Source organism: Cornus florida, unplaced genomic scaffold (assembly GCF_030987335.1).
Source record: "Cornus florida cultivar Cherokee Brave unplaced genomic scaffold, ASM3098733v1 CherokeeBrave_3.0.0_Hap2_Chr11, whole genome shotgun sequence".
NCBI classification, from domain to species: Eukaryota; Viridiplantae; Streptophyta; class Magnoliopsida; order Cornales; family Cornaceae; genus Cornus; species Cornus florida.
In genome coordinates this window covers 107,826,655-107,841,342 of record NW_026775581.1, presented here as the reverse complement: position 1 = coordinate 107,841,342, position 14,688 = coordinate 107,826,655, and the positions used below count along the sequence as shown (strand labels likewise).

General features: G+C 36.2%; 2 protein-coding genes across 3 annotated transcripts; both read left to right on the top strand.

The window, feature by feature from the left end:
* The first annotated feature begins 667 nt into the window (after window positions 1-667).
* Window positions 668-4,168, top strand: LOC132286953 (pollen receptor-like kinase 1). The gene is made up of 3 exons (XM_059789393.1): window positions 668-1,935; window positions 2,037-2,807; window positions 3,351-4,168. Exons 1-3 carry the CDS (start codon window positions 921-923, stop codon window positions 3,983-3,985), a joined length of 2,421 nt encoding a protein of 806 aa, XP_059645376.1. The 5' UTR covers window positions 668-920; the 3' UTR covers window positions 3,986-4,168.
* A 1,519-nt stretch (window positions 4,169-5,687) lies between these two features.
* Window positions 5,688-13,677, top strand: LOC132286164 (U-box domain-containing protein 52-like). Of its 2 annotated transcripts, none has more exons than XM_059788438.1 (11): window positions 5,688-6,227; window positions 7,590-7,708; window positions 8,023-8,144; window positions 9,339-9,559; window positions 9,655-9,709; window positions 10,111-10,387; window positions 10,756-10,857; window positions 10,931-11,359; window positions 11,924-12,682; window positions 13,084-13,171; window positions 13,289-13,677. In XM_059788438.1, exons 1-11 carry the CDS (start codon window positions 6,053-6,055, stop codon window positions 13,300-13,302), a joined length of 2,361 nt encoding a protein of 786 aa, XP_059644421.1. In that variant the 5' UTR covers window positions 5,688-6,052; the 3' UTR covers window positions 13,303-13,677. The 2 variants fall into 2 exon arrangements, with proteins under 2 accessions (XP_059644421.1, XP_059644420.1); XM_059788437.1 differs by having other exon boundaries at window positions 9,336-9,559.
* The last annotated feature ends 1,011 nt before the right edge of the window (window positions 13,678-14,688 follow it).

The following is a 14,688-nucleotide window of genomic DNA, read 5'->3' as shown; positions in this document are numbered from 1 at the left end:
CCCTTCAAATGCTTTAAGTTGGAGCTCGTCAAACACTAGTAGGCAATATCAGTCCTTATTTTACCAATTAACAGAAATGAAGATAGATATGCTAAAATTATGCGAGGGAAAACGTCCTAAATGCCCAAAAACAGTTATTCCCTTAACTAAGGCTCACTGTCTAGGAAGAAAATCCAACAGTACTAAATCATGTTCCATCCAGTTTGGGATGCATTTTACAAAAAGTTCCGTTTGGGATGTACTTTACAAAAAGGTTGGGATGTTTACTGGATGGACATGAATTACTATTCCACTGAAGAGGATTCGGGTCCCGGATCCTCTCGTGTGGGTCTCTCCTGTGGAAATAATGTCGTATTGGTGCATATTATGGAGCTTAACGCCGGTCACGTAGAACCATAACACAGGACTTGTGTTGTGCTCCATGCTTGTGCATTGAAATGACACCATTTGGGTAAACAGGATACCCTGACGGATTTATGTGCCCCTCCTTTGCCTTCCATGCAATATTAGCTGCTACTAGTATTCTAACTTCCTGTGAATTTTTCTAGTAATAAAAAAGGCCTCGAGTGTGAGAAGCTGAATTTAAAATGTGAATTTTCTTGAAGCTCTAATTAAGATAAATCTTGAAGCAAGTGGTATTGTTAAGAGTGTTTTGGCAGACACAGGAATGAGTAAAAAAGGTTTAGGTTACAGAATGAACAACTGAAGTTTGGATAAAGACAACTGAATTTGTTTTCCTCCTAAAAAGGGAAAAGACAGATATAGGATAGGATTTGAACCTAAAATTAAAAAATTGATTTACAAATTATTTGTCATTTTGCATATATATGTAATGTTGAGACACAGAAATCCAATAGTATTATGCATGGGAGGGACAGAAATGGATGATTACTGTGAACGGTTGAGAAACGTCACCAGATATGAAGAGGTACCGTCAGCTCCAAAATTCAAAGGTCAGCCTTGCATCTCTCACCTCCACATCTATTTCTTGCTGCCTTAATTCTATTCTTGGCATTATTTTTTCAAACCCATTCAATCCCCATTCCTCCTCCCACTCTCTCTCCTCCCTGTCTCTCTCTCTCTCTCCTCCCCTCTTCTCTTTCTCTCTCATGCATTGTCATGGAATATTTCAAACAAAAGAAGAAAGAAAGAGAGAAAGAGGGAGACCTCATGCCTTCAGTATCCTTCCAAGGAGGAGGATCCTGCAATCTCCTGGGGACTACTACACATTGTGGCTGGTGAAAATGAAGGCAATGGGCACGCGTGGGATCATGCGTGCACCACCAAACACGCCTCCATTGCTCATCCTTAACCTCCTCCTACTCTTAGCATTTTCATCATGCTTCATTGTGTCATTTGCATCACCGGACGCTGACACCCTCGTGAAGTTCAAGGAGTCACTGACAAATGCTGATGAGGCTCTGAGCAGTTGGGATCCCTCCACTGAACCATGTACCGCGAATTGGACTGGTGTGGTTTGCTCTAAGGACAACATCTTGACTTTGCAGTTCGAAAGCATGAACCTAGGCGGTAAAATTGATGTGGATGCTCTTGTTCCCTTGCGCCAATTGAGGACTCTGGACTTTATGAACAACAAGTTTGAGGGTCCCTTGCCTGACTTCAAGAAACTCGGGGATCTCAAGTTCTTGTTCTTGTCGAATAATCAGTTCTCTGGGGAGATTCCGGATGATGCATTTGCTGGTATGGAAAATCTGAAGAAAGTGTATTTGGCAAGCAACAAGTTTAGTGGTGGCATTCCTTCGTCGCTTGCAGCATTGTCTAAGCTGGGAGAGTTGAGGCTTGAGGACAACCAATTTGAAGGGCAAATACCAGATTTCAAGGATCCAGATTTGAAACAGCTAAATGTATCTAACAATCAATTAGAAGGTCCAATCCCTGAAAGTCTAGCCAACATGGATCCGACCGGATTTGCTGGTAATTCATCAAACTTTTGCTTTGCCTTCTTGCTTTTTTGATCATGTCTTCTTCTTAATTATCCTGCATCTTACGTTTCTTTTTTATATATGACAATGCAGGAAACAAAGCTGCGAAATCACCCCCTGCCCCTCCTGCTGCCACCAAAACTCCCGCCACCCCTGCTGCCACCAAAACCCCTGCTGCCGACGCTTCTAAGACCAAAGATGCTAGCAAAGATGCCAGCAAAGATGCTAGCAAAGATTCTAAGGGCAAAGATGCTGATGCTTCAAAGGCCGGAGGTGCAGCGGCCGCCTCCAAAGCTGCCGGTGCTGCTAACAAGAAGTCTCCTATGGGAACAATCATAATTGTGATTGTTGTTGTGATAGTTATAGCAGTAATTGCGGTGGTGGTTGTTATGTATATGCGCAAAAACAAAGAAAAAGAGAAGCAGGCTGCAGCTTCACCACATGAGCAGAGGAGTGTGCCAGCTCCCCATCCAACTGATGCAGAACTTGGGAAGGTATCTCCCGAGAGGTCTGGGAGCTCAAGGAGCTCAAGAAGAGGTGAAAATGGGAAATTGTCGTTCGTTAGGGAAGACCGTGAGAAGTTTGAGCTGCAAGACTTGCTGAAAGCCTCAGCAGAAGTGTTGGGTAGCGGCAACTTTGGATCTTCCTACAAGGCTTTACTCAACAACGGCAAAGCCATGGTTGTCAAGAGGTTTAAGTTAATGGACGACATTGAAAGAGAGGAGTTTTACGAGCATATGAGAAGGCTAGGGAGATTGACGCACCCCAACTTGCTTCCTCTTGTGGCATACTACTACAGAAAAGAAGAGAAGCTGTTGGTATATGACTATGTTCACAATCGCAGCTTGGCTAATCAGCTCCATGGTATGTAACTTTGGCCTAACTAATGGTACTAATTTGCTTTAAAACCATTGAAAATGTGAGAGTTTAGGCAAGTATGCACTCAATTCAATTTAAACAGTTTTTTTTTTTTTTTTGGTTGCATCCTTCTTTAAGCAAATGTTTAGGAAAGCAAATTAGGCTTATAATGATAGATGGACATTCTTTCTTTGAAAATTAGGCTTCACATACATATCCTGTTTCTTGTGCCATTTGTGCTATTCAATTATCCCTTTTGTGGAACTAACAATATAGTTTGTTACCTGGAATAAGTCTGCGCCGTTTAGTCTTTGCTAGGCTTAAAGCTTCAATCTGTTACATTCTTGTAGCTAGGCTTTTATCTTGACCATTGTTACCTGAGATGAACACTCTTTGAAAATTAGGACATATCCGGTTTATTTTTCTATTTATGCTATTCAAAATCCCTTTTGTGGAACTAAAAAAAATAAATTGTATGTCTGCTTGAAAATTCACTCCAAATAGAATGATTACTTATAGCAGCCGCTGTTTTGATTTGTGTTTATTTAGGCAACCGTCATGTGGAGCAGGTGAAGCTTGATTGGCCAACGCGCTTGAAGATTGTGAAAGGAGTAGCCAAGGCCTTGGCTTACCTCCACACTGAGCTCCCTACCCTTAGTTTACCCCATGGTCACCTCAAGTCTTCCAATGTGCTTCTAAATGACTCCTTGGAGCCCCTGTTGATGGACTACACTCTGGTGCCGATGATCAACCTAGAGAAAGCCCAGCAAATCTTGGTGGCTTACAAGTCACCAGACTACGTGCAACAGGGCCGAGTCACCAGGAAGACAGACGCATGGTGCCTAGGAATTTTGATATTAGAGATCATAACAGGTAAGTCTGCCGCGAAATGCCTTGGACAAGCTGCTGTTGGTACAAGTAAAGATGGTGCAGCAGATGATAACTTGTCAAGTTGGATCAGCTCGATAAAAGAAGACAGCGTTGATGAGAAGATGGGGGACAGCTCGAAAGCTAAAGGAGAAATCAAAAAGCTTTTGAAGATTGGAAAGACTTGCTGTGAAGAGAATGTGGAGAAAAGGTTGGAGTTGAAGGAGGTTGTAGAGAAGATTGAAGGCATAAAAGAGAAGGACAGCACTGATCAGAATGACAAACCAGATGCTGCTAAAGTTGATGTGAAGGGTTGATGATTTTATATAAATTCCTGCACATCAAAAAAATATGGAGAAGTGGATGGTTGTTACTTTTTAGGCATTGAGGTTGATTTTTCATATTGCTGGTGTAAAAATGAAATTGCTGTTTTGTTTATTATACAGTACAATGGTTGAGGATAAGTATTTCCTTCTTTCTCCTTTCTTTTAATCATTGTACTGACAGTGCAATTAAATAATTAAGATTATATATATCTATCTATCTATCTATATATATATATATATATATATATATAAATATTTAGTTAGACTGTTCACCTCTCTATCTTCCCCCAGTGTGAAGTAGATACAATATGATGTAAATTTTACTGTTTTCATTTTTTTTCTCATCAAAATCAAGTACTTAAGAAATGTCTAACACCAAATTCAACCTGTTTTTGTCACCTGAGAAAATATATATATTAGTAAGAACTAAGATGTAGTGTGTGTTTTAGGTCAATATCAACTGATAAATGAAGTGTGCAACTTTGCTTGACTTCTTTGTTTTTTGTTGGTGGTGGTTGGAAATTCTGGCAGAACTCCAATGTCTTGTCTTCAAGCAAGGATCCAAACCAAACCAAAGACAAATGGTTCTTTATTTTTTCCTTTTATTTACTTCTTTCAATTTTATCAAGAATCACCCAGAAAATTTTCCCAATAATCAGACAAGCCTTTCCTTTGTTCAGGGCCTCAGGCTAAAAGAAACTCTGAATGGCAAAGCATAAAGTTTTCCTATGGGCTCAACATTAAAATATCTACACATCTAATATATATATATATATATATATATATATATATATATATATATATATATATATATAGAATTATTGTAAATGTACAATTAAGAAATGTAAAGCCCCCTCTACTTGCCAATAGGTAGGCTAGTCTAGATAGTATTTGAGTGTTTATGACCAGTTTGCTTGAACTTTTAAAACAAAAAAAAAAATAATGCCTCCTTTTCACATGAAAGCCAAAAACAAATTCTAATGTTTTTGAAACTCATAAAAATGTTACATCACATGTCATCAAAACTACTATCATTTTCTTAGATTAATGAGAATATATTTAAAATTTCCATAATAATGAAAAAGAAACATCTTAGTATTTTCCAACTCATATTAAAATGAAGGTGAATAAATTATACTGACTTTCAATATTTATTATTTTGACTTTTTTTAAATTTGTTTGTCGACAATTAAAAAGTAACTTATTATTATTATTTTTTTTCCTAATTAGTGTACTCACACATTTACGTACACATGCCTCCATTGAGGGTTGAACCTCTTACCTTTCTTTGAAAAGCAAGGGTCTGGTATCGCTAGGTCACTGACCCATTGAATATAAAAAGTTAATAATGTTCTAATTTTCATATAATAAAATAACAAGATTTTTATATAAAGAAAGGACAAAATTGTCATGTTATAAAATTTGGTCAAAATGTTTGTGAGAAAGAAATAATAAGAGTTTTTATTGAACAAAGAGCTAAAATTTTATAGGAAGCCAAAGTAATAAATTTTAAATAGTCAGTTCACATGTAATTTGTTCAAACGCAAGACGTGATAATTTAACCTAAAATAAAAAAAAACATATAGCAATAGGGGACACTATAATTATGTTCTTACACACCATAGATAAAGCATTAGGGAAATAACATGAAAGAGACTTTGAGCTTCTATTCTTGTTAATTGACCAAAAATTGAAGCAGGGAGAGAGAGAGAGAGATTTATGGGTGCAGGTCTTTACTTTTCTTTTTATGGTAAATAGAATTTCATCCAGAAACTGTTTGTTGTGAGGGCTGAGGGCCTTTGAATACAAAAAATTACAATAACCAACGACTTCCAGGAGAAAGGGGCATGAAATATGCATTCTATATATATACAGATATATATTACTCAATATTTGTATGTGGAGAGAGATCAAACTTCTGGTCAAGGGAGAGAATTGTGTAGAGCTTCTCTGGTAATTTCTCCTGTAAATAGGAAAAGGGTAGTGTTAATTTGTTAGTTATCGCGGCGAAAGAGATATATATAGAGAGATATATAGAGAGAGAAAAAGAGAGAGATCATGTGGCTTCCGAAGCCTGGTCACACAGAAAGGAAGGCGGGAAGAAATGGGTTGGTTGCAGTTGCTATAGACAGAGACAAAGGCAGCCAGCATGCCCTCAAATGGGCCATTGAGAACCTTCTCACCAGAGGACAAACTGTTATACTCATCCATGTTGTTCAGAAACCTTCATCTGGTAATACATACATACATTCTCTCTCTCTCACACACACGCACACAAAATTGCTTTAAGGGTTAGCCAAGTGCACAAGACTCTAGCCATTGTGGGCTTTGAAGAGGGTTACATGTTTCCGGTTTTAAACCCGTGACCTCTCGGTCAGAGCAACCTTACCGGGCCATCAAGACACACACAATTGCTTTGATTCCTCTAATTTAAAAACAACTTGTAATCAAAATCTAGTTTAAAAGCTAAGCTGTTATATGGGATGTAACTTAAGTATTTATATCCTCTAAGACATCACCTCGAAGTGTGGTTTTTCTTTTGGTCCACCACATGTTTTAATTTTAAGAATGAGGTGACGATAAAGTTTGGCTCCAATAGCATGTTAACGATCATTTATTCTAAAAATTTAAGCCGTTAGTGATGGTGTATCCTGAATAAACAAGTTTCAGATCGATTTCTTTGGATCATTATTGTTACATGAAGTTACTTGTATCTCTGTGCTTTCTGGGTGATGATGCATAATTGAAAGGCACTTAAACGATACATTATGCAACCATAGTTGGGAGACCATTTGAACTTGCTTAATTATGGGCACGATTGAGGTGTTTAGGAAGAGAAGTAACTAGTGATGAGAAGAATGTAGGCAGCCTTGGTCCTATCTTGTTCACCAAGACATTTGGAAAGGAAAAGCTAAAAACAAATAGCAAGCAAAAAAATAAAATAAAAGTATTTTATTCTAAAAATCAAATATTAAATCATAGGAATGCAGCAATCAAATATTTTTTTACCGACTAAAATGCCTTCAGGGGTCCCAGCTAAAAGGACATGGCATTAAACACCCAAGAATGGAAGTCCATATTCGGTTTAAAAATAAACAAATTAAATGAATTAAAAGATTCATGATGACAACAATAACAACGATACTTTTTTCCCCTTAAATTGAATATAAGATACTCAAAATTTTCTTCAAATGTATATATGGCTGCAAAACTGAAGATTGAAAAAACTATCTTGGCGAAGGCTTTGTTCATCATAATGAAAATCTTGTAAAAAGTATTGGCAGATAAGTGGTTTTGCAGGAAAACACGTTGCATATCGTAACATAAAAGGGAAAAAGAAAAAGGCATACATAAGGACGAAAGATGGCAGCCGATGGTAGCACACTGAGCATTTACATTTGCAACAACAATAGCAAGCAGTTGACAGGCCAATGTCAAACATTAAGTACATTTAAGAACTGATAAATGACACTAATCTCAAACATCTAAAACATAAGCTGCACATGGAAATTTTTTGATTTGTCAGAGTTTCTATATTTGTGCCGCCTCTTATTATTGCAGCTAACAGCGATAAGTATTTATTTTGTTGATGCAGCTGGGCACCATGCTGCTGTTTCTGATGTCAATGGGGCTGCATCTGCACATAAGCAACAACTTGAGAAACAAACCAAGGATTTGTTTCTTACCTTTCATTGCTTTTGTACCCGTAAAGATGTAAGTTTTTGAAACTTTATATGGGTATCTTTGTTATTGTACCATAAGTAAGCTGAACTGGTCCCCATTCAGACATCTTGGAAATAAATATTAGTCAAGACCTTTGTAAATTTTTTCAAATCATTATAGTACCTATTTTATCAAATCTTGCCTCACATGACAGAAACGTCAATTAGAAGTTAGGATTTGCATTTCATAGCATGAAGTTATGAACATGTGAATTTGTGAAATGTGTGTGTGAATACTTAACGAACCAAAAAATCAAAAGTGAATTTCCCCTTTATAGCTTTCACATATTTAAATTTGTGTAACAGATACAAAGCCTTGATGTCATACTTGAAGATACGGATATAGCAAAAGCATTAACAGAATATGTTTCTTATGCTGCAATTGAGACCTTAATTCTTGGTGCCTCGTCACGGCATGGCTTTATCAGGTGAGTTCCTCCCTTTTTATGTTGACTTTCCTCACCAACATCCATAGTAGCAAAAGTTTTGGCATATCACCTACAACAATAATTCAAGAAAAGAAGCTAAATTGTTCAAACTTAGAAAAAATTGTTTGCAGAAAATAGTTATAAATGACCAAGGTCCTTGTGGCCTAGTGGTACCTCCTCTCCTTCTAAAGTAGAAGGTCGAGGGTTCAAGTCCCCGTAGGGGCAAAAAGTGGGTGTGTGATTATATTTCTTGCCAATGAAAAAAAAATGAAAAATAGTTATGAATACAAAAAAGATGGGAAAACTTATCAAATTTCACAATCTAAACGCTTTTTCCCTTTTTTCTGGTATGTCAATTTACATTCTCAGTGAACTTAAAGCAGTGCAACATTTCAAATATGGTGTATCCTTCATAAAATCCTCTTTCTTCGGTTATTTGGATAAATCAATGCTCGGTTTTGCAATTTGATATTATTTTTATGTAAAGGGGTTAGTTAAAGCAAGTTCCATGCCATCTTTATGTTTATCTGAAATAAATGCGTGGTATACTGACATGTGCACCCAATTAAATTGTAAAAATTAATTCTACAGGTGAAGAGAACAAATGGTTATCACTTCTGAACACAAAAACAGAGTTATCCCTCATCACAATGAAAATAAATTTTGCGTCAGATGGAGTCAAATCTTAGTTGATTATATATTTAAATAGAATTGTTTGAAGGCACATAGAATCTAAGCGTGCTTCATTTGCACAGGCAATGGGGTGAAGTTTGAAGGTTCCAACTCAAAGTAGACTAACACGAAGAAGAGTACCCGAGTTGTAAAAATTGCATTTGTTTATAGACACTAGCACTAAATAGGATACAAATATCTATAATAAACTTGTAAGAAATTCAATATCTACTGCTAACAAAATTCATGAAACAGACCCATAGGTAATAAGTTAAACTTTCTAATGAGATCAGTATTTGTGCATGATGGTTGGTGAACAAGGGCTGGTTCATTTGTAGCGTTAGCATCCTTTCTTGGATAATTTGATCTCTTTCTATTTTAAGGCCATTCTTTCAAATTATAATGTATATCATTGTTTTTTGCTTCAATTTCTCACTTGAGACTTTAAATTTACATACTTATAAATCCATTATCGGTATGTGCTTTGACTAATTGTGTATCATCAACTTTCTGCCTCAGAAGATTCAAGATGTCAGATGTTCCGAGCCATGTATCAAAAGGTGCGCCAGATTTCTGTACTGTTTATGTCATCTCCAAAGGAAAGATCTCTTCTGTGCGAAATGCTTCTCGCACAGCTCCATTCACTTCCCCTCTTCACGATCAAATAGAGAACCAAGCTAACCAGTATACTCACAATACTTGTCCTATTGATTCACGCTCGAAGCATAGTATTAGCATTAGAGGTTTGTTTTTTGTAATCATAATGCCTTCCTTGTCGTTTAGATTAGACTTGCTTAGATGCTCACTAACAAGAGAAAATATGTCAAATCTGTATCAGTAACAGAAAGGACACAGCGCAGGCCTCGTAATGTGCCCGATGACGAGTCAGTCAGGTAAGTCACAGCAATTTGACACAGTTAGGGAAAATGAAAATCATGATTTTGCTTTCGGTGATAGCAAAAGCAAGAACCACTTCCTGTTGCTCTGATAATTTTTGAATTGAAAGTACTTTTAACATCAAATTCGTGTAAGTACTAAAATAAAATCATGAACTAAAACAAAATTATATTACTTTGTCAACTTGGATATAGCAGGTTGAGATCGATTGAAGTTCTTATATTTCAAGTCTCATTGGTTGGTGATTCTTGTTAAATGTTTAGCTAAATTATTGTACTGATATTATACTCCAGAATTTTATTTGGCTACTTAGGCCTTGGGTTCTGTCTTCAATATTCTATATAGATGCACTGTAGTTTGGTAAAAGTGACTGACCTGTCACGATGGTTGGAAACAGGTCACCATTTGCTAGAGGAAGAGGCTTACATGCAAAGTTTAATGACGAGTTCTCAGAATCAGATACTGATATATCCTTTGTAAGCTCTGGCAGGCCAAGCACTGCTTCCCAATATGATGCCATGGATTTAGCGAGAAGTTCCCGTCTTTCAAATAGTTCAGATCAGAGCATTGGGTCACTCCGGTTGGGAGCCAAGTGGACTGATATCAGCTCTCTGCATGAATTCTCAACAACCTCAGTGGACAGTGGAAGGACGTCATGTTCATCACAAAATATGGTAGGAACATAATTTCCTTAATGTGTATAAGCACCACTTACCATCCTACTTATTTACACCCACATCATACTTGTGCTCCTATGCAATATTATGCAATTTTGATCGTCAAATTCTGGAACATTTTGTATCATTATAGCATCTTATCATGTATTTTACAATTGTACAACACATGCTTGAGTATATGCAAAAATACTGCACTTCCACCTTATTTGATACATCTCTTATGTTAATATTGACAAAACTCATTTTGACTTTGAAAAAAAAAAAAAAAATGACAAAACTCAGTTCTAAAGTATGTAATATTATAAACCACCATTTGATCATCACATATCAGATGATTGTAAATTGTATTCTCTGGGAACATACAGGATGATGTGGAAGCTGAAATGAGGAGGCTAAAGTTAGAGTTGAAACAAACAATGGATTTGTATAGTACAGCCTGCAAAGAAGCACTTACAGCAAAACAGAAGGTAGTGAGATGTCACATCTGTTTTTATACATTCACAGAATGTAACTGTTAGTGCTAATTGATATCTAAGACAGGCAATCGAGTTACACCAATGGAGAATGGAAGAAGAGCAAAGATTAGAAGAGGCTCGAATTTCTGAGGAAGCAGCACTGGCGATGGCAGAGGAGGAGAAAGCTAAGTGCAGGGAAGCCCTACATACAGCTGAAGCCGCTAATAGGATTGCAGAACTCGAAGCTCAAAGGAGAATAAATGCTGAAATGAAGGCTCTTTTAGAGGTAGAGGAAAAGAAGAAGATATTAGATACTCTAACCCATAAAGATGTCAGGTACAGGAGATACACGATTGATGAGATTGAAATAGCAACAGATTATTTTGCTGCATCTCGCAAGATTGGTGAAGGGGGTTATGGCCCTGTTTATAAGTGTTATCTTGATCATACGCCAGTTGCAGTGAAAGTTTTACGTCCAGATGCAGCTCAAGGAAGGGCACAATTTCAGCAAGAGGTGAGGACAAAGAAAACTTAAAACTTGTAACTAATTGATAATGAGTATATAATTATATATGTATTATATAACTCAACCCTTCCATGATTAATATCAAGTTGTAGAAGGAACTTCTTTTCAGAATTAAATCAATCGAATTCAAAATGAAATCCTTGAAAAAGGGAAAGAAAAATATAAAATCAGCTCAACTACCGAATAATTTCTCCATTTTTGTTTCTCTGTCTCAAGTGAACCAAAAATTGCCTATGTTATTACCATCTGCCTATGTAAAACCTGTAAATGAAGATTGTCAGTTATTTCGACTATTCATGAGCATGTAGCAGAGACCATTTATAAGAACTCAAATTCTCTCTCCAATAATTGATTCGACAATGTAGATAAATCTCCTACCCAAACCTAATAAGTAGTTGGGTGTACTTGTCTATATCCAAGATTGTGACTTATTGATCATAAAGAAGTTTGTTATTTGTTTTAACAGTAGATTCTTCATGTGTCTGTTGCGTGCCTTTTACCACTAGAAGTTAATCTTCGCTTCTGAGAATTTTTCTGGAAAATTTAATGCAGGTTGAAGTACTAAGCTGCATGCGACATCCCAACATGGTACTACTCGTTGGTGCCTGTCCAGAGTATGGCTGTTTGGTGTACGAGTACATGGCTAATGGTAGCTTAGATGACCGTCTTTTTCGAAAGGGGAACACTAAACCTCTCTCTTGGCAACTTAGATTCCGAATTGCAGCAGAGATTGCCACAGGCTTGCTCTTCCTCCACCAGACCAAGCCAGAGCCACTTGTGCACCGTGACCTCAAACCTGGCAACATCCTACTTGATCACAACTACGTCAGCAAGATCAGTGATGTAGGATTGGCGAGGCTCGTTCCTCCCTCTGTAGCTGATGATGTAACACAATATCGAATGACATCAACGGCTGGAACTTTTTGCTACATTGATCCAGAGTACCAACAAACTGGAATGCTTGGCATCAAATCTGATATCTATTCACTGGGCATCATGCTTTTGCAAGTGATAACAGCCAAGCCAGCAATGGGCTTGACTCACCACGTTGGACGGTCTATTGAGAAAGGAACATTCGCTGATATGCTCGATCCAGCTGTGCCTGATTGGCCAGTTGAAGAGGCCTTAAGCTTTGCAAATCTATCACTCCAATGCGCAGAGCTAAGGCGAAAGGACAGACCGGATCTTGGCAAGGTTGTTTTACCAGAGCTTAACAGATTGAGAGCACTTGGTGAAGAAAACATGAGCCACTTCATGGTGGGTGGTAGTGTAGGCCCCTCCCCCAACAACAGCAACGCTTCCATCTCGCAGGTGAGTCAGAAAAATGTATCAGATTTTGGAAGCGTTAGGCATTAGCCGTAGCAAATGATATTATCCTCTCTTCCTTTCATACTAAAGTGACATATTTTCTTCCAGTAATAGATAGAAATGAAAAATCATTTTCGGTCCCTCGGAGAATAAAAAAATAATTCACTCCAAATACTACCAGAAATATATCCTAGCTATATTGAATTAATGAGAAGCATTTGCTTGCGGGTTTAATCTGTTTGCACCAGACATATCAGAACAATAATTGTTTTGGGATAAATTTTACAGTTAGTATGAGTACTTGAAGACTTCCTCATGCAATATATATGCAGAAATAAACAAACATATGTTAAACTAAATTTCCGAGTTTTTAACGCATTGCTGAAATTAAACTTTCATTGCAGGAAGTGATGAGCGACCCTCTGCTTATAAATTCAGGATACAATAGCTCAACTTGCCGCTCAAGCTCATCTTCACTAGCTGAAAAGCCAGGTATTGATTTTTAAAAGTCTGGACTGGAAAAGAAAAAAAAAACAGATATATAGTGTGATATTTAAAAAATCTTGTATTATAATTATTATTATTTAATTTATTTGCTTTGATTCACAGGACCAACTGAGTAGATTCAGTGGGAGTTTGGCAGTTAATTAAAATGCAATTCCTCATAATCAGTAAATTATTGTAAATTAGTGTTCCCAGAGTAGCTAGTACGCTGTTGAGCTGGTATGTTTACTCACGTACCTTTATATGTATATTTATATATATGTATATGGTTTGGGTAGGTTCAGTTAGGGAAGTGAAACAAAGCATCAGGAGGAGTCGAGTAGCCAGCAAATGCAAGGTCTCTGGTCACCTGAATTGTGATTAATTTAATTCCATGTAATTTATGATTTATTGATTGTATATTTGTGAATATGACGGAGTAGTAATGTATGTAATCATGTGGAATTCCATGAGATATTCGAGATTACATTGCAAATATTCATAGCAAATGTGTGCGCGCGCCCACATAAGAGTCACTAAATTCAAATCTTTCTTTACAGGTGGTTTTTTCGGTTACTTATGCAATTCTCTGGATTCATACGGGATATGCTATTGTCGAGATTCACACTAAATACTAGTATGATTCCATACATACAAACATAGCAATATCTTAAAAATATAATATGTGTATGACATGAATGCATTAATTAAATAATAATATAATATATTATGTATAAAAAGGATAATTTTGCGTATTTTATCGATAATTTTGCGTATTTTATCTAAATTATTATGAAGGGAATTACTAAATTACTTGATAGCTAATATATATTTTTTAAAAAAACTTTATATTATTTTTCTAGTTAATGCATAATATGTTTTAAAATTACACTGAAATCTCAATTTTTTTTTTTAAATTAATAATTTCACTACTATCTTCTTGCGTTGTGAATGTGTTTCAAGTGTGCATGCTCTTGTCATGTCCAATAAAAATATATATATATATTTAAGTTATATGACACTTTTAGAGCAACTCTAGCGCGTAGCAAAGTGTATAATATGTGAGTCTGTGTGGAATGAAAAGGATCTAGTATACTGATTACACACAAGTGGGGCCCATCTCATATTACACACTCCAAACTTCACAGTTAAGGAATGAAGTAGCGCTTGGCAGTGGCAGAAGCGCAGGCGCAATGGGCCATTGTTGGGTCATTGTGTGTGAGAAAATAATATAAAATGAAAAAAATAATATTGTGTGATGGTGTGTAAAACAATTATTGTATGTGTATTAGATTAATTAATTAATGTAAAGATAGTCAAATTTTTATTAATTAAGAAAAAAAATCATTTTTCCTAAATAAATAAAAAGAGTCATTTAATTTGCATGATAGTTTAATTAATTATATATATATTTTTAAAAAGTTTGTACACATTGACTAATCAATTTTATTTATTTATTTATTACATAATAATTTAATTAATTTTCATAATAATATAAAAAATAAAATTTACTATTTTTGTAATGT

Bases quoted from the DNA above. Each gene is read 5' to 3' on its own strand.
- LOC132286953 (XM_059789393.1), top strand. From the start codon at position 921: ATGAAGAGGTACCGTCAGCTCCAAAATTCAAAGGTCAGCCTTGCATCT. The intron at 1,936-2,036 runs GTAATTCATCAA...ATGACAATGCAG, and splicing joins GGATCCGACCGGATTTGCTG to GAAACAAAGCTGCGAAATCA. The intron at 2,808-3,350 runs GTATGTAACTTT...GTGTTTATTTAG, and splicing joins CTTGGCTAATCAGCTCCATG to GCAACCGTCATGTGGAGCAG.
- LOC132286164 (XM_059788437.1), top strand. From the start codon at position 6,053: ATGTGGCTTCCGAAGCCTGGTCACACAGAAAGGAAGGCGGGAAGAAAT. The intron at 11,360-11,923 runs GTGAGGACAAAG...AATTTAATGCAG, and splicing joins GGGCACAATTTCAGCAAGAG to GTTGAAGTACTAAGCTGCAT. The intron at 12,683-13,083 runs GTGAGTCAGAAA...CTTTCATTGCAG, and splicing joins GCAACGCTTCCATCTCGCAG to GAAGTGATGAGCGACCCTCT.